The sequence below is a fragment of the Glycine soja genome, chromosome 14, assembly GCF_004193775.1.
Source record: "Glycine soja cultivar W05 chromosome 14, ASM419377v2, whole genome shotgun sequence".
In the NCBI taxonomy this organism is placed as follows: Eukaryota; Viridiplantae; Streptophyta; class Magnoliopsida; order Fabales; family Fabaceae; genus Glycine; species Glycine soja.
This window is the reverse complement of record NC_041015.1, coordinates 59,205-79,494: the sequence shown is the minus strand read 5'-3', so window position 1 is coordinate 79,494 and position 20,290 is coordinate 59,205. Positions and strand designations below refer to the sequence as shown.

Sequence of the window (20,290 nt, the reverse complement as noted above, 5' to 3'; positions counted from 1 at the left end):
ACCAACAAAATTCTCGCATCAACAAAAGAAATTAAATCTAAGTCTTTGTGATATATGAATTCATTCTATACCAACTAGATCGATTTTTATTGACTAAATACACCCAAGCTTTGATGATTAATGGAAAAGAATATTCTATATTCTCTTGCAAAATATTTCTATTAATCTTCTTACTAGGTAAAAAAAAAAGTATTGAATACATTTTAATTTCCAAAACATTAAATATGTTTATTTTTCATTTAATATTTTCTTCATATGGTATTAAAAAATCATAAACAGTTGTTCAAACACTTGGACTTTAGGCAAATCAAATAGTTCAGTTTGTGAGTTAAAAACTATGTAAGCAATTCCTTAAAAAAGAAAAAACTATGTAAGCAATTATTAAACTCAGAAAAATATTAATACGATGACGTATATGTGCTAAATTATTATTTTCTTAAAGAAAACTTGGACTATAAAAGTTGACATCAATATAATAAATTTAGTACTGAACAAAAAAATAATACAGTGCAAACCAACTTTATACATCACAAGAGGGCTACAAGACAATTGTGGGGCGGCGGGTTGTCATGGGATCATTATTGATGCGCGACTGGATTGCCAAAATAGAATTTGTTTTCCTATCAGTTTCAATGTTAATTCTCCATAGTCTTTAGATGCCATCTTTCATGCTTATCTTGATGTTTTCCACCTTAACTGATAACTCTAGCTTGTGATCCTCAACAGCTTTCAAAACAGAAAGCAGGTTGGACCGATAAATTTCACACTTCCGATTTGCACACTCAAGCTCATTCATAAGTTTTCTAATATTCTTATCCAAATCATCCTGCAGGACATAAAGCAATGAAACTAAAATAAACAAAAGCATACTTAAGCATGAATGATTATATATTTAAAACCAATGATATTAAAAAATTTGTTACACAATAAATGTTTTCTTTCTTCAGAAAGAATATAATATTTGAAAGAAATGAGAACGTACATCTAGGGGAAGAATAATATATAAATCCCCCTAAATAGAAGAAAATGAAAAGACACGCAAAGCAAAACAGTAACGAAGTTTTCATATATCTTTCCACATCATTAATATTTAACCTTCCCCAACCAAATGCATGCATGCAAGAATAAAATGGATTTATGGACCTGAAAGCACTTTTGACAAATTTCACAAGGACACAAATATGCACATGCTTCTGTTCCATCAAATAGCAGAAGCTAGACAGGTAAGTTAACAAAATCTTAAGCTAAAGTGGATATCAGACAATATCCAGTCAATAGGTTGGTAATTATGATATCTAAGTAAATGCATCCTGAAGAAGGAATACTCTATCATCATAATACCACCAAACATAACCTCATAATACTAACATTCACAATGTACATCATCTACAGGCCAATGTCATTAACATTAGTTTCTTAAAACCCACAACTAAGATCATACACCATATCTTAATTAAAGATTTTAATTATGAGATGATATGTGGTGCAAGTATTTTTAAAATTAGCATTGAGGATAAAAAAAACATTACAGAGGAAAACTAGGTTCAGCACAATATGCATACTTGATTAACCCAGTCATAATTAAGACAATTCTCTTAAATAAGGGTGAAAAATGCACATCAGACAACCGAGTGCATTAATCAGACTGGCAAAATACCAATCCAAGAGGAACAAGGAAAACTGATCATTATATTCATATGTGAACTCAGAATTGCAAGGATGAAATCACCAAACAAAACATAAAGAGCTTGGTTAGACAAGAGGCCAAATAAGGAAAACACTCAAGGGATTTATCTGTTGAAGGGCCAACTTTGTTCAATCGTGATTCGTTATTAAGATATTCCTTTTCCTCTCTAAATATATTAATTATTAAACTACCAATTTGCTTTTTAAAAGATAAGTTACCAGAATTTGATCTTCAAAAGATAAGTCCATAATTGACTCAATAAGTCATAATTGATGTACTTATAGCCAAGTGATGTAAATATTCTATGGAAAGTAAATTTGTCCAAAATCATTTATTCAGGGAGAAAATAGGCAGTTTAGTGCAGAAAATCTACCATAAGTAGTTAACTTCCCTATAGGAGTTGTTGAATATTCTGGGAAACATTAGTCACATGATGGGAGGCACCTGAGTTAGGGTACCAACTTGCTGAACCTTGAGGTTAGTGCTGGTAAGCATAGCTTGAGGAGTGGGGTGCAAAAAATTATTTGAGAAATTAGGGTTTATGAAGGGAGCCTGCGGTGGTATAGCATGAAGCGCAACAGAAACATGTCCTTGAGGCATGAATAAATAGGAACCAGAAAAAGGAAATTGAGAGGGAACCCTAGGTGGAGGATACCTTGATGTAGTGGAGGATTGACTGAAGAAGGATTCAGAGACATAGTAGGCACAGTTTTCATCAAAATGATGATAGCAAACAGAAGCATCATGTCCAAATTTGCGACAAACTTGACATTGAACACTTGAATATCTGCCATGGCCTCCATGACCACCATTACGGCCACTGCAGGTCTGCAGCCACCTCTGCCAGTGGGACAAGCAACACAGCGATTACCACCATTAGAGTCAAAGAACTGAGATAAACCTTGCTCAGTCAGATTCTGCAGAGGAAGTTGTGGTGAGGCATTAGAAGTAGATCAATTTGTTCATATTTGCTACTGATAAGAGAGTAGAACTTGCTACTATATTCGCTCCAGCACCCCTTCCAGAATAATATCAATTTGTTCTTTAGAAGAAACAAAGTCTCCAATCGCCATTAGAGTACCAACTAAGGCCCGAATACGAAGCAAGAATTCAGATATGTTGCTATTCTCAAGTGTAGTGCTGCGTAGCTCAGTGCGATCGCATTAGTGTGCAAATGAAAATGTGAATCTTCTCCCAAAGTTGCCACAAAGATTTGCAACCAATAACACAGCCAAGCATTTAGCATGAAATAGACGATTGAAGCCATGATAAGAGAAGTTGGTCTTGCTGCTCCCAAGCAAGATAAGAAGCAGAGACTCAGCCAGTGTCATGATCTTCAACAGTGAGGAATTTGAGGATTGACAAGAAAAATTTGCAATCGGTGGTGGCATTTAATCACAGGATGTTGATACCAGAAGAGATAGTTTTTCGTATATAATTTCTCTGAAATAGAGTGAGAAAGTAACAGCAGCCACCAAATGACAGCAGCAGAAAGGTAGAAATAGGTTCCACATTGAATGGAAGTGTCAGAGGTGGAGGAGGATTTTGATCAGAAGCCATAGATCTAGGTTAAGAATCTAACTGTGCTCTGGATACCATATTAGAATTTATGAACAGAACTGTAATTTGTACTATTGAAATTCTGAGAATTGTTGGTTTACAACAAAGGAGAAGATAGCTATTTATAGCTGTGCAATACAAAACAGAAAACCTAACTAACTCTCAGTGTGACAGCTGTCCCCTATCTAAAAAGCAAAAGAAAAGACACTGAGTAAGTATACTGTAATATCACTAATCCAAAATGATGTATGAGGACCACGCTGAATAAAGAACATAACAGGCTCTATATGGCCTGTCATGTTCATTAATACCACCAAACAGAAGATGCCTTTATTAAAGCTCTTCCAAGATCAAACTATGACAATGTAAGTGTATATGAGTAACTAACTCTGGTTAGTTTTATAACTGTAGTCAGTTGACAGTTAGCTCTAGTTAGATTTCAGTTACAACTGAATCTCAGCAGTATAAATACTGCTCTTGTAAGAGATCTCAGTGGCTTTGTAATATTTTCTAAATGCAATATACAAATCCCTTTTCTCTTCTTTAGAGTTTCTACACAACCTAAGATCCAAACTGAGTATGGTTGGCATCTATCACCCAGCTGAAGGGGGAATGTTTAATGTTGACAGATTTGAAAATAGTAATCAGTCATAATTGAAGGTTATAAGATTAGATACCTAGCTACACGCGAGAGAGAGAGGGCGAGAGAGAGAAAGAGAACAAGAGAGACAGTCAGAGCTAGCGAGCGAGAGGGAGAGAGAGAGGAAGAGAGAGTGGGAGAGAGAGAGGAAGAGATAGACGAAAGGAGACAACGAGGGAGAGAGGCCGTAGTAGGGAAAGAGACAACCAAAGAGTGAAAGTAAACAGTCCACACTCACAAAGATGGCGCGAATATGGAACAAGGAGAGAAGATTTCGAAGCAAATACTACCTACAAATTAGAAGAAGAGCAGCGCGGGATTCAAACCAACCAACACCAGGGCTCATGGACTCAAGTGAAGGGTAGGAGAAAGGCTCAAACGAAACCCCAATCGGCACATGGAAAAGATATAGCTGGTCAACACGACAATTACCAGACAACCACACGTGGAAGGGGATCATCATCATCGTGGAGGGACATACCAGACATCACCTCTTTCTATTTCTCCCATTTTCCTGATTATGTCCGCGAAAAAGATCTCTGGAAGATTTTTCAGGAGTGGGGAAAAGTATGGGAGGTGTTTATACCTACGAAGAGGAATAAACAAGGCCATAGGTATGGTTTCGTAAGGTTCAAGGGGGTAGAAGACGGAGATCGACTGGAGAGAATACTCGATACAATTTATATATAAAGGGGATGAAGCTGTTCGTCAATAAACCAAAATTTCAGAGAGGAGGCCACAGGGTAGACAACACTCAACCGGGGACTCAAGGTAGAGCAGGAGTTAAACTCATGGAGTATGTAGTAAATGAGCAGACGAAACACCATAACATTTTACCGCCAAAGCTAAAATCATATGCGGAAGTGGTGAGACACAATCGCACGCAGGAAGGAAAGGAGCTACATGGCACGCCGGAAGGAAACGAGCTACAGGGGCTCATGACGGGGAACGTTGCAGAGTCCATTATTATCCAAACGAAAAAGGAGAAAACAAAATGGCTTGACAATGTTTGGGTGGGTCGTTTAAAAAACAAAGGAATGTTCGAAAAGGTGGAGGAGGAGATGCAGGGGATGTTTGGAATGGACGTGAAACCCGCATATTAGGGAGAAGATATGGTCATCTTCCATGAAATGGATGACGACACGGCTGACAAAATCAACCAACAGGAACTCGGTAAAGGAGGGACTCCTTTCTCTTCTATTCAGAAGTGGACGCCGGAGTTGATGCCGTCATATCGCCTAACCTGGCTTCTCATTTGGGGCGTTCCTCTGCAAGCTTGGGAAACAGAACACTTCGCAACCATAGTGGAGACATGTGGGGAACTTGTGGAGCTAGATGCGGCAACGGAGGATAAGGTGAGGATGGACATCGCGCGGGTCTTGGTACGCACGAAGGAGAAACCATCGATAGCTCTTTCGGTGAACGTTGTAGTGGACAGAAGTCGGCACTGTCTGGAGATTCGTGAGGACATGGCCTCTGGGTGGAGTCGGACGGCACGTTTCAAACCTGAGGAGGGCTTTCCGCCGTCTCCTTTCTCTACGGAAATGGATGCCTCGGATGCAGAGCCAAACAACCTGGTCCCTTGTGGAGTTCCTCCCGAACGTAGTTCCGGTGACTACTTCGGAGACTCCCCCACCCAGTGGCCCTCGCCTGGTATGGTGGAAACGGGTCGGAGATGCTGGGACCATGGTTCCCGTCGGTGGCGGAATCACGGTGACCCCAAGACTGGTGATGACGTGTCGACATGCAGATGGTACAAGTCAGCTCATGGTCCTGTGAAGCTGACACCTAGGAGAGAGGACCAACAGCATTGCAACGGCCATTTCCCTGTGGATTTACATGGTAAAGGAATGCCAGACCTTAGGCTTTCCTGCACTAGCCAAAATCAGATGCCATTTGCGGAAATTGTAGCTGCTGAAAAGGTCAAAGACGTTTCAGAGGAGGGAAGTATCCATCGGGTTTTGGAGGAATATCCTGTGGTCATGAATTCCGAGGAATATCCAGCAGTCAACCACGATTCAAAATTGCCGGGATTGACTGAAACGGACAATAGTTCCCAAGACTTGCAGGGGGAGGGGGTAAAGAAGTTATTGGGCTTGGAAAACAGTGGCCCAGGTACAAATGGTGGTAAAACAAGCTTTGTCTTCAAAGTGTATAGAAGAAAAAAGGAGTGTGGAACAGCAAAATCCACGGCCCAACTAAATCTGAACCCAGTTTTTAATAAGACTGGAGAAGGGGGTGAATCAGAGAAGTTGGGTACAATTAGTAAGACCAAACTTAACAACGAAGGAGGCATTTCTCGGGTTTTAGATACAGCCCCATTGACCCCTACTCAGGAGCGGCCTTCTCATAGCCCCATCTCACCAAGTAGCTTCAACAATGATTATTATGGAGTGGAGGATGATGCCCACTGGGAGATAGCTAGAGACTTGGGATTATCCTTTGCGGAGAACAATACAAATATGGTCCAGAAGAAGAGGGAAGTAGATAGCAGTTGTAACACATCTGCAGTAGCAGCAGAGATGGAAAGCATCACCATGAACCATGAATATTTTGTCCATTCACTCGAGAGGTTTAGGTAGTGGAGCCAAGAGGTCAGCCATTCGGAAGTTCACTCTGGCCAACAAAGTTGATATTCTCTGTATTCAAGAAACTAAAAAGGACTCTGTTGATAAAAAGCTTTGCCAATACCTGTGGGGGGATAGTCATGCCAATTGGGAATGTCTCCCCTCTAGTAATGCAGTTGGTGACCTTTTATGTATTTGGAATAATGAATCCTATGAGGTGGATAAAAGGGTTGTGGGAAATGGTTTTATTTTGTTGGAAGGTAGGTGGATAAAGGAAAATATGAAGGTTATAATCACCAATGGCTATGCCCCCTGTGATATACAAAGGAAGAGAAATCAATGGGAAGAACTTCTGCAGTTGAAATCCTCTTATCATGATGAATTGTGGTGCATCCTAGGTGACTTCAATTCGATAAGATACCATCATGAGAGAGTGAGCTCATCTCAGACAGAGGGCAACTCTTCTAGCATGGTTGAATTCAACTCTTGGATTTCAGACATGGCCTTAGAGGAGGTCAGATCTATTGGCAGAAACTTCACCTGGTACAGACCTAATGGGAGTGCTATGAGCAAGCTGGACAGGTTTTTCTTATCTGACAATTGGCTGGATCAATGGCCTGATACCACTCAGTTTGTGCTGGATAGAGATTTTTCAGATCATTGCCCTATCCTCTTGAGATCCAAAATCATTGATTGGGGGCCCAAGCCTTTCAAGATTATGGACTGGTGGATACAGGACAAGGGATTCCAGGATATGGTGGCTCTCAAGTGGAATAATTATCATCCTAATGGCTGGGGAGGATATGCACTCAAGCAAAAGGTGAAATTCATTAAAGACTGCATTCGATAGTGGAGTTATTCCAATGGAGTTATCACTGCTAAGAAGATTCTGGATCTAAAGAAAGAGCTGAATGCCTTGGAGGCTGCTATTAATGATAGAATTCTGTCTCCAGCTGAAGTGGAACTTAAGAAATCCCTTCAGGAGCAGCTGTGGTATGCAACTAATGCCTACAAATCCATGTTGAGGCAAAAGGCTAGAGTGAAATGGTTAAAAGAAGGGGATAGAAATTCTGCTTATTTTCATAAAATGATCAACCACAGAAGGAGACACAATGCTATCCAAGGACTGACCATAGATGGGATGTGGGTCCAAGAGCCTAGTAGTGTTAAAAATGAAGCTTTTAATCATTTTAAAGAAAGATTTGCTGAGCAGAATTTTAACAGGCCAACCTTGGATGGTGTCCAGCTACCTTCTCTTGCTCAAGGAGAGAAAGAAACCCTTGTGGCCAGATTCACAAAAGCAGAAATTACAGCAGCTGTGTGGGATTGTGGTGGAGACAAAAGTCCTGGCCCGGATGGCCTTAACTTCAACTTTATCAAGCACTTTTGGAAGATCTTGAAGCCTGATTTTATGCGGTTCCTAGATGAGTTTTATATCAATGGTTCTTTCCCAAAAGGAAGCAATGCCTCCTTTATAGCTCTTATCCCCAAGCGAAATGATCCCCAATCTCTCAATGATTATAGACCAATCTCTCTCATAGGTTGTGTCTATAAAGTTGTATCCAAGCATTTGGCTAATAGGTTGACCCTCGTTCTACCTCATCTCATTGATTAAAGACAAACAGCCTTCATCAAAGGAAGACATATTCTGCATGGAGTGATGACAGCTAATGAGGTCATAGCTGAAGCTAAAACAAAAAATAAACCCTGCATGTTCTTCAAGGTCGACTTTGAAAAAGCTTATGACTCGGTCTCTTGGGGTTTTCTTAATTATATGATGATGAGGATGGGTTTCTGTGAAAGGTGGAGAAAGTGGATCCATGGCTGTCTCTCTAGTGCATCAGTATCCATTTTAATCAATGGCAGTCCCACTAGGGAGTTTGTCCCCGAGAGAGGACTAAGGCAGGGGGATCCCCTTGCCCCTTTACTCTTCAATTTGGTAGCAGAAGGCCTCACAGGACTAATGAGGACAGCTATATCTAAGAATTTATTCACCAGTTATCAAGTGGGAAGCATGAAGGAGGATGTCAATATTCTGCAGTATGCAGATGACACTTTGTTTTTTGGAGCTGCAAATTCAGCCAATGTTAGAGTCTTAAAGTCTGTTTTGAGATGCTATGAGCTGGCTTCAGGTCTCAAGATCAACTACACTAAAAGTCAGTTTGGTTGCTTGGATAAATCAGAGGCATGGTGTAGAGATGCAGCTCACTTTCTTAACTGCAGTCAGATGGGCATTCCTTTCTCCTACCTGGGGATTCCAGTGGGGTCAAGTCCTAAAAGCAGGAGTGTTTGACAACCAATCATCAACAAGTTTGAGTCCAAACTGGCCTCTTGGAAGCACAAGTGTCTATCGATGGGGGGCAGAATAACTCTAATCAATTCTGTTTTGACAGCACTGCCTATCTACTTGCTGTCTTTTTACAGAATCCCCAAAAATGTAGTTCATAAGATTGTTTCTATTCAGAGAAACTTTCTTTGGGGAGGTGATAATGATACAACCAAGATACCATGGGTCAAATGGGACATAGTCTGCCTCCCTAAGAGCAGAGGGGGGTTAGGAATTAAAGATTTGAACAAGTTTAATGTAGCCTTGCTTGGTAAATGGGGCTGGAACTTGGCGAATAATCAGCATCAGCTTTGGGCAAGAATCTTATTGTCCAAATACGGAGGATGGCACTCCTTACTATATGGTAGAAACAGTGCACACATCTCTCCTTGGTGGAGGGACTTAAAATCTGTATCCCAGCAGCAACACCATAATATTTTAACCAGTAACTTGAGGTGGAAGGTGGGTAATGGGGCCAAGGTTAAGTTTTGGTTGGACAAGTGGAGGGGGGATGACTTCAACCTCAAAGGCAAGTATCCAGCTATGTATCAAATTAGTCTCCACCACGACTCTACTATCAATCTAATGGGCCAAGTTGCTGATAACAGGTGGGAATGGAGATTCCAATGGAGGAGAAATTTCTTTGACCATGAGATCGATATGATGACAACTTTCATGGAGTACATTGCTGATGTTCAGATCCATCCATCTACAATGGACTGTCTTAATTGGAGGGCTGATAATACCGGGTCTTATTCCACAAAGTCAGCATACAATCTTTTGATGGTTGATAGCACCTCTGCTGCTGAAGACACTGTTTCCAGGAGTATGTGGAAGCTGAAAATTCCTCCAAGAGCGAGTGCATTCTCTTGGAGACTCTTCAAAAACAGATTGCCAACTAAGGCTAACCTGAGAAGGAGGCAGGTGGCTCTATTATCTTATAGATGCCCTTTATGTGATGTAGAGGAGGAAACAGTTGGTCATATCATGTTTTCCTGCACATCAACTAGGAGCCTTTGGTGGGAGGTTTTGAGTTGGGTTAGTAGAGTGGGCCCTTTCCCCATTGACCCTAAAAATCATTTTATACAATTCTCTCATTGGAATAGCAAAAGATATCTAGACAAGAGATGGGAAGTGCTTTGGATAGCTCTATCCATGACTATTTGGAAGCATAGAAATTCAGTGGTTTTCAATAACCAGATTTTCAGCCCCGAAAAAGTCATGGACGAAGCTTTATTCCACACTTGGTCATGGCTAAAATGCATGGACAAAGATTTTCATACGCACTTCAACCAATGGTCTACTAACTTGAAGGAGGAGTTGTCTTAGGGGGCTATTTCAATTTTGTATTGGCTAATGTGATCATGAAACTGTTGGATGGGTTAGGCAAATATGCCTTGTATATTATTATCCTATTTCCAGTACACCTAGTACTGATTTATATATAATACTATCTGATTTTTGCTGTGCGAAAAAAATAATTGACTGATTCTATTTTTCCCCAGGTTCTCTTTTTTTTCTTTATCAGCAAAGATAAATATATTTATATATATGAGAAATAAGTACCAGAGGTACTTGAAATACATATAATTGGATGGCCATAATCAGGTTCCAAGTCAGACTAAAATAGAGTCTGGATAGGAACCAAAAAGGCTGCACCCTGCCATGAATTAAAATGCTAATACAAAAAGCCTTGTCTGATATTACTGGACCACTGATTAAAATAGAGTCTAACTACCTTCCTTAAAGGGATTATTTGTATATAAAATCCCTCCTGATTCTAATCTGTTCAGATTATTTCATTGTTAGGTTTAGCTGTTTCCAATTTAGACTCCTAAATTAGTGTACAGTCTTCATTATTACTTTGGCTTGTAATTGATATTTGAATCAAGGAAAGGAAACAGAGCTTTGTTTAAAATACCACAAATGACTATATATCAGGACTTAAATAGAGTAAATCTACAAAAGCACTCATAATAACTAAAGGTGATTGAAGGATTCTGAGTAAAAAGTAACTAGCCTTACCTTGAGGGCTAAAAAGGGTGTGCCAACAACCAACTTTCTTAAAATCTTATGCGGTTAGATGAAGGTTAAAGACTTGTTATATATCTCTAACCCCCTCACACCAATTCCTTAGGGCTTGAGACAAGGCCATTGCACAGGTTTTCTCTATCGTGACAGAATTGAACTTTATTTATAAGAATGAAAGTGGCAGGGATCAAACTTCTAACTACATGGTCATAGCAGCTCGAGTACGTTTTCAAGATTGGTTTTAGGTGAAGTCGGGAAGGTTTATATCATAATGCCTTGGATATGTGCTAAAAGAAAAAATTAAAGCACTCAAAGGCAAGCTCAGGTTGTGGAACAGAGAGCAATTTGGGGATACCTTCAAGAAGTATCAGAAGATCGAGGAAGAATTGAATAAGTTAGAAGAGGATACAGCTGACAGACAACTAAACCAGCATGAGGTGATGACCAGGAAGCGCCTTCAGGAGGATCTATGGGTAGCAAAACAATCACACGAGTCACTATTAAGACAGAAGGCGAGGTCTAGGTGGATCAAAGAAGGTGACTGCAATTCCAGATATTTCCATCTGATGATTAATGCCACTCGCAAAAATAATTGTTTGAAAGGACTGATGATTAACGGAGCATGGATTGAAGAGCCGGCAACAGTTAAGGAGGCAGTCAGGGCATTCTTCTCCCAACGGTTCCAGGAAACTATTGGGATTAGAGATTGGATGGGCTGTGCTTTCAGACTATTGAAAGTCACCAAAATGAGATGCTTGTGGGGCGCTTTCAGGAAGACGAGGTAAAAAGGGCTGTGTGGAATTGTGGGAGTGATAAAAGTCCGGGTCTAGAAGGCATTAATTTCAAATTCATCAAGCAATTCTGGCAAACTATCAAACCTGATTTCCTGAGATTCCTGGATGAATTCTATGTGAATGGAATTTTTCCTCGAGGCTCTAATGCATCTTTCATAGCCTTAATCCCTAAGGTGCTGAATGATTATAGACCTATCTCATTGATAAGGTGCACGTACAAGATAGTTGCGAAGATCCTGGCTAACAGGCTGAAGAAGGTCATGCCCCATATCATCCATGAAACACAATCCGCATTTATAGAAGGAAGACACATGTTACATAGTGTGGTGGTTGCAAATAAGGCAGTTGAAGAAGCCAAAAGATGCCAAAAGCCATGTGTTGTCTTCAAGGTTGACTATGAAAAGGCGTATGATTCTGTATCCTGGGATTTTCTTATCTATATGCTCAGAAGGATGGGTTTCTGTTTTAAATGGATTCAATGGATAAAGGGTTGTCTAAGATCAGCATCTGTATCAGTTATGGTAAACAGTAGTCCTACAGATAAGTTCATTCCTCAGAAGGGACTGAGGCAAAGGGATCCATTTTTTATTTTTTATTTTTATTTTTTGATCAACAAAGATAATTATATTCATATATATGAGAAAAGTACCAGAGGTACTTGAGATACATATAATTGGATGGCCATAATCTGGTTCCAAATCAGACTAAAATAGAGTCTGGATAGGAACCAAAAAGGCACCCTGCCATGAATTAAAATGCTAATACAAAAAGCCTTGTCTGATATTAGTAGACCACTGATTAAAGTGTACTGCAAAGCCTTTCTCCAGATTTGATAACCATGTCCACAAAAGAAAGGAAGCATCATCAATCATTTTGTTGCTGTCAAAGGATTCATTGGTGAAGATGATCTTATTTCTCTTTTGCCAAATTGTCCAAATTGGCAAAGGGATCCATTATCACCCCTTCTTTTTAATATTGTTGCTGAGGCACTTAATGAAATTATGTCGCAAGCTACGACGAAGGGGCTATTCCGGGGATTCTTAATTGGTTCAGACAAGGTGGAAGTTAGCATCCTCCAGTATGCGGATGATACAATCTTCTTTGGTGAGGCAACTATGGAGAATGTAAGAGCAATCAAGACAATCCTGAGAGTCTTCGAGATGGTATCGGGACTCAAAATTAATTTTGCTAAAAGTGATTTTGGTGCTTTTCGGGTGTCGGTACGGTGAAAAACTGAAGCAGCAGATTACCTCAACTGTAGCTTACTGTCCTTCCCGTTCGTATACCTCGACGTTCCTATCGGAGCAGATCCGAGAAGATATCAGACATGGGACCCTATTATTAGAAAGTGTGAGAGAAAATTAGAGAAATGGAAGCAAAGACACTTATCATTAGGGGGGCGAGTGACTCTCATTAAGACAGTGCTAACATCCATTCCTATCTATTTTTTCTCTTTTTTCAGGGTTCCTAAGAAGGTGGAGGACAAACTTGTGAGTTTACAGAGAAGGTTTCTATGGGGTGGAGATTATGAACAAAACAAAATAGTCTAGATTAAATGGGAGACAGTATGCCTTCCAAAAGATGATGGCGGCTTGGGAGTCAAAGATAGCAACTCATTTAATTTATCATTGTTGGGCAAATGGAAGTGGGACTTATTCCAGCAGCAGGGGGAATTGTGGGCTAGTGTACTTGAATCAAAGTATGGTGGCTGGAGGGCGTTAAATGAAGCAACTAGAGACAATACCAGATCTATATGGTGGAGGGACCTAAAGAAGGTAGCTCAACATCCGCAACATGAGGCCGTAATGAAGAACACAACATTATGGAAGGTAGGGTGTGGGGATAAATTTAGATTTAGGAAGGATAAGTGGATAGGGGAAGAGGATTCGCTATTAGCAAAATACTCTAGGATGTACAGTATCTCCGTTCAACAAGACAAAAATATACAGCATATGGGGGCTTTCAAAGACACAAGCTGGGAGTGGGATTTCAGGTGGAGGAGATCATTGTTCGATAGTGAAATAGATATGGCGGTAGCATTCCTAAAAGATGTTGAGTTTCACAGAATCCAGCCGCAGATTAGCGATCAATGGGTGTGGAAGGCAGCTCCAAGTGGTCAATATTCGGCTAAAACTGCATACCAAATGCTTAGGGAGGACATCTCACAGGAGAATCAGGATGGGGCTTTCGAGGAGCTACGGAAACTCAAGGTTCCATAAAAAATTGCTGCATTTGCATGGAGGCTACTCAAAGACAGGCTACCAACCAGAATAAATCTGCGAAAGCGACAAATAGAGGTGGCAGAATCCAGCTGTCCATTTGTAGTTTGGTGGAGGAGAGTGCAGGTCACCTATTTTTTCATTGCAGCAAGATAATCCAGCTTTGGTGGGAATCGTTGTCTTGGGTGAACTTGGTGGGAGTTTTCCCACTCCATCCTAGACAACATTTTCTCCAACACATTCATGGGGTGACACGGGGAATGAGAGCTAATAGATGGAAATGGTGGTGGCTAGCATTGACATGGACCACTTGGAAGCACAGAAATGACATCATCTTTGCAAATGGTACATTTAATGCAAACAAATTGATGGACGATGCAGTCTTCTTACTAGGGTCATGGCTAACAAATTTGGAGAAGGACTTCAACACACACTATAATCATTGGTCTACCAATCTTAGTGCAGGATTTTTAAATATACCATGATATGTGTCTTATTTCTGTATTCACACTCTATCTATGGTCAGAATTAGGTCTATCAAGAAACCAATCTGATCTGTAAAGTGTATTTTATCCAGTACCTCTGGTACTCATTAATATATATATTTTATCTTTGCTGATAAAAAAAAATATCATAATGCCTTAAGCTATTAGGTGAAGGTTCAGGATTGGTTTCATATAACGGTGGATGAAAGAGTAAAATGCACTCAAACAGATATCATAAATGAGGTTAAAAACATTTTTCAAACGGAAATCAGACCTTAGACATATGCTGGCTCAAGCTTTCTTCCTGGCACCCACTTGTGTAATTAGCATGACTTTCATCATTCAGCACGTGACTCCTTACCTTTCCATTATTGATAGGAATTTTTCCCTCATTTTGCATTCCCTGAGAAACTCTTTTTGCAGCTTCTTGTAAAGCATCCATTGCAACATCATAAGTTTCAGCAGACCGCGCACCTTCATCAACAAATTTAAAAGCCTCATGCCGGAGGGTGTTATATCTAACTATATGAGATTCCAAATAGTAAGTATATACATCACAAGCATGTTCTTCTAATATTACATTGCTTTTGGCATTTCTTGTCCAACGTTTCAGAATATAATGAGATGGGAGAGTAAGCACATTGGTAACTCTAAAGACTGCCAAAACGTGCCTACAAAGAAGGCCTGAAAACTCAAACATTTGGCAACTGCAAGTCGCTTTCATCTCCAGAACATTGAATTTAACACAATACCCTTTATGGTCCTCTCCATACTTAGCTACATGATATGTAATGACCTCCCCATCATCATCAGCTTTGGATGCCATTAATGTAAGTGTCCCAACTAACTCCTCCTGGAACCTCATGAAAATTTTTCTCGTGTAAAGCTCAGATGCTTGCTTCTCCATTGGAGATGGGGTTCTCAATACCGGCAAAGTATTCATTGTGTCATAATCAGCTCTCACTTCTTTCTCATTGCGACTTTCAAGTGCTTTCTCATAGAGCTTAAAGAACTGACTTAAATTGGTGGAAGCATTTATATACCCATCGAAGTAAGAGTTCATGCTATCACTTCGCTGAGTGATGGACATTTCTGCAAAGAATGTGTCTCGCAAATATACAGGTACCCACTGCCTACAAGAAGAATATATTGCTTGAAGCCATTCATGGTCCCTGAGATCATATTTATCTACAAGTGTTGACCAGCAAGACTCAAATTCCTCAGTCGACTCAGTCAAGTTAACACATTTGTGAAATTCTGCTTCAAAATTTGGATATTGGAGGAAAATATGAGATAACTTTTCCTGACATTTTTTAAAGATGTGCCACTTGCAGAAACGGTGGCGGGTCTCAGGGAAAACTTGTATTATGGCTGACCGAATTACAGAATCATGATCAGTTGTTATTGACACTGGGGGACGTCCAGACATGGCCATAAGCCATGTCTTGAAAAGCCACACAAATGATGCTTCAGATTCGTTAATTAGGAAAGCACAACCAAAGAGAACAGGTTGCCCATGATGGTTTACACCAGTAAAGGGAGCAAATGGTAACCGATACCTATTAGATCGGTATGTGGTGTCAAAGGTTACAGTATCACCAAAAAATGTATAATTCATCCTAGCCTTGGGATCAGCCCAGAAAACATTGGTTATGGACTGATCCTCATCTCCTTGCACAGCATAGAAGAAATTAGGGTTTTCGGCATGCATCTGTCTCAAATAATCAAGAACAAGTTGAATGTCACCTTCTAAACTTCTTAGCCTATTATTCCTCATGTAATTCCTACAGTCCACCTCTGTGAAGCCGACTTTGCTAATCCCACCATACTCTTTAATTAGTGCAGACATAATTCTACGAGGACCCATCCCAGCAGCCTGTAAAGTATCGATGAGCGTCTTGGCAGCTCCTGAAATTTGCCTGTGAGAGCGAAGGCAATGCACCTGGTCTGGTGGAACGAGTTCGTGATTATGTTCTCTAACAAAGCCAGAGACGATCCACTTGCCAGAGTCTTGCATTTTGACAGAAAGAGAGGCTTTACAACCGACTCGGGTAATTGTTCGAGGGCGCTTGATCTCTCTATCCTTTGTGCGTTTCTCATTCAAATTTCGGAAACCCTCCTTTGCGCAAACAAATTGCCTCTGTATTATAGCTCCATCGCGCCTGGAACGACGGGATGAGCTGACGCGAGTACTAAAACCAACACGACGGGCATAGGAATTGTAGAAGGCCTTGGCAGCCTCTTCAGATTCGAATTCCATGCCCTCGCAAGGTTCAAGATCTAAGAGGTCCCCCTCAGGAAGATATATTTCCCCACCTCCAGTGGCTACACCCAATTCCTCCTCATCAATTCCTCCTCCGTCGTCATCGTCATATTCTCCCTCTCCTCCTCCCAGCCCAATATCAAATTCTAGCACCTCCACCTCGTTATCCATCACTAATTTATTTATATCCCAAATACTAATACTATTTCTGCGATCAGGATTCAGGATATACACTACAACGAAACGAAAGCAAAGCCACGAGATATGGAAAAGAAAACAACTGACAGTCGTCGAGGTCGAGTGACAGTAAGAAGTCCGCGCCTGACAACCAAGAAATTATACAACTCCTCAAACCAAACTGCAGGATGAGGAAATGTTCATATTTTTCTCTCTCACCATAGACATATTGCTCTCCTCTCAAAACAAAACATAAAGATATTTAACCAATTTTTTTTTCTTATAAAAAATCATATCATTCAAATATTGACAAGTGATAATGGAATTTAAATGCTAGATCCCCTCCTCTTTGAAGTTTTTTTTATTTATACTTACGGTTGTTTGATAGGTACGTATTTTACTATTTTAATTCTTTATTCACATAATTTTAAATATTTGTTATTACCTATTATTATAATAATTGAAAAAAAAAATTAACACTTTGAAATCGAAAAAAGAATTCAATATCTGTGATCTATAAAAAAAAATTACACAAATTATAATTGTAAAATGGAAAAAGAATTTGACTAACATGAATGAAGCATCCGATCACGCTTTCCTCCTTTATGTTCATGAATGAATATATTTTGATCATTAAGATAGGATAGGACTTATTTTAAAATAATTAATTTAAAAATGTCACAATTTTTTTATTAAAATTTTAAAAGTTATAAACTTAATCACTCATGATTAGTATAAGAGTCATCAAAGTATTAACGCAAATAAAATTCATTAAATGTAAGAAATTTTAGTGATTTTTATTCTTAAACATTTTAAATCACCAACGTAAAAGAAAACATTTTAAATCGTCATAATGCACATAAATATAAGTCATTATCAATAATATATGAGTTCAAGAATTTTTAAATCATTAAAAAGACCAAATATACATGTTTATGTTAGAACAATAACATATTCACACACGAGATATGAAAAAAAAATGAAAGAATTGAAATTCTATTATTCAAAATCAATACTCAATGATGAAAGAGTCAAAGGTTATTTATACGGTATATCTATTAAAACTAGCTTATTCACTTTCTAATAACAACCCACAATTCACTTTCTAATCGCTAGCTATTTTAATCACATTCTAACACCCCCTTTGATTCAAAAGCTTAGAAACAAACTATATTCAAGGACCCTCTCAACTTCTTAAACCTTTCAATCTTCAATGACTTAGTCATTATATCCGCCAATTGCACTTCTATCCTGCAATGCTTCAATTTGACCTTGCCCTTGTTCACTTGATCCCTAAGGAAATGAAACTTGGTGTCTATGTGCTTGCTTCTACCGTGAGATACTGGATTCTTGGCCAAGGCTATAGTTGATTTATTGTCCACAAGCAAGTCAACAACATTACCAACAGACACCTTCAATTCATTAAGCAAGGAAGTTAACCATAGTGCCTGACAAGCAGTTGAACACGTTGCAATGTATTCTGCTTTGCCAGTTGATAGTGTCACTACCGTTTGCTTCTTTAAGCTCCAAGATATAGGAGATCCAGACAACAAGAAGATTTGTCCTATAGTGCTTCTCCTATCAACCAAATCGTCAGACCAATCAGAATCAGAATAGGCTTCAAGATGTAGACTCTCATCCTCCGTGATTTAATCGGAAAAAATGATTCCATATCCAAGAGTTCCCTTTAGATATCTCAAGATTGTCTTAGCAGCTAACAAATGTTGTTGTCTAGGATCACTCGTGAACCTACTCACAAGTCCAACACGGAAGGCAATTTTTGGTCTACTATGACAAATAATGAAACGCACCGTTTCACTTAGATAATAATATAATATTAAATAACAAAACCCACCCCCCCCACCCCCCCCCCCCCTCAACTAAAACTCCTAAGACCTTTCTCCCCCTTTCCCGAAACTTCTTCTTCTTGCAGCAACCACCCCTTTCAACCCTATCTCTTTTCCCCCCACATCTCATCTCTCAATCTTTCACTCATCTCATTCCATTATTCCAAAATTTTCAAGTTTTTTTTTATCCTTGTGTCTTTCCGCACACAAGGAGGTGGCTGGAGAAAACGGAAAACCCTACGCATTTCCTTGGTTTTTCTATTTGATCTCTTTAAGGTAAATGTTTATGACCCATTATGTTAGATGAGTATGTTATAGCACTGATTAGTCATGGACTGTGAGAAAAAGAGTTAGAAACTAAGTATTAGATATTATTGTGATTTTCTCAAAACCCTAGGTTTGCTAAAATTGAGGATTTTGTCTGATCCCTTGTTCTATTATTTAAATGTTTAGAGATTATTGAAATGTTTAGGTCCTAGTACTTAACGATGTTTTTAAAGTTCATCTTGGAGAAGCAAGTTTACGTCAGAATATATATATATATATATATATATATATATATATATATATATATATATATATATATATATATATATATGAGGATGAATGTTGAACTCTTTGTTTAATTTTTATTTATGATGAGTTCACGAATGACATTTCCTTTTGCTACAACGAAGAGATAATGTAACCTATGAGTTAAATTCTCATAGTATAATTATATATGTCATTTGCTATAGCGAAGAGATAATGTAGCCTATGAGTTGAATTCTCATAGTATAATGATATTTCCATTTGCTACAACGAAGAAATAATGTAGCCTATGAGTTAAATTCTCATAGTATAATTATATATATTCTATTTGTTACAACGAAGAGATAATGTAGCCTATGAGTTAAATTCTCATAGTATAATTATATATGTCGTTTGCTACAACGAAGAGATAATGTAGCCTATGGGTCAATTACTCATAGTATATTTATATGTTCTGTTCGCTGCAACGAAGAGATAATGCAGCCTACGAGCTAAATGTCGTAGTTATATAATTACCGTTCATCACAACGAAGAGATAATGTGGTCTATGTGCACATAATAGAATAAATGCTCGATTTTAAAGTAATCATTTTGGATACCAGGTTATGAGAAGTTCTGAAATGTATATTCTCTGCGTACATGGATTTCTAAAAGCAAGTGTATTTTTGTTCATTATTTATTTAAATGTCATTTTAATATCTTTTGGAATGGAAAGATTCATGTTAAATGGTACTCTCCTTCTTGTCCGTTTTGTATATTATGCTCTCACTAAGTCCTTGTGACTTACTCCTTATTTTATTTCTTTTCTCAGATACTCAGTAGTGGAGTAACCGATTTCCTGGGATTTGCTGACACACCTAGGAATTTGATTATCTTTTTGGTAGGTCCCCATTGTGTCTGATGGATATTGTTGATTGTAACTCCAGTGTATAATGCAGCTATAGGGGTCAGGGTAGTAAGAGATTTAGAGAGAATTATTGTATTTTGAAATTTAAATGATTCTCTCTTATAGACATGATGAAGATGTGCTTGTGATGTTTGGAGACACTTGATGATTAGTAATTATAATCAACTTTGTTATTAAGTGGATGGAATGAGATATATGTATATGGATTTGTCTATATATATATATATATATATATATATATATATATATATATATA

General features: G+C 38.8%; 1 protein-coding gene across 1 annotated transcript; it reads right to left on the bottom strand.

Annotated features, from left to right (window-relative positions):
- Positions 1-398: 398 nt before the first annotated feature.
- LOC114384389 (protein FAR1-RELATED SEQUENCE 5-like) lies at positions 399-17,018 on the bottom strand. The gene is made up of 2 exons (XM_028344061.1): positions 14,584-17,018; positions 399-826 (listed from the first exon to the last, which is right to left on the bottom strand). The coding sequence occupies exons 1-2, from the start codon at positions 16,741-16,743 to the stop codon at positions 653-655; spliced, it is 2,334 nt and encodes a 777-aa protein (XP_028199862.1). The 5' UTR covers positions 16,744-17,018; the 3' UTR covers positions 399-652.
- Between the last annotated feature and the right edge of the window lie 3,272 nt (positions 17,019-20,290).

Bases quoted from the DNA above. Each gene is read 5' to 3' on its own strand.
- LOC114384389 (XM_028344061.1), bottom strand. From the start codon at position 16,743: ATGGATAACGAGGTGGAGGTGCTAGAATTTGATATTGGGCTGGGAGGA. The intron at 827-14,583 runs GTCTGATTTCCG...TATGTCCTGCAG, and splicing joins TGAGCCAGCATATGTCTAAG to GATGATTTGGATAAGAATAT.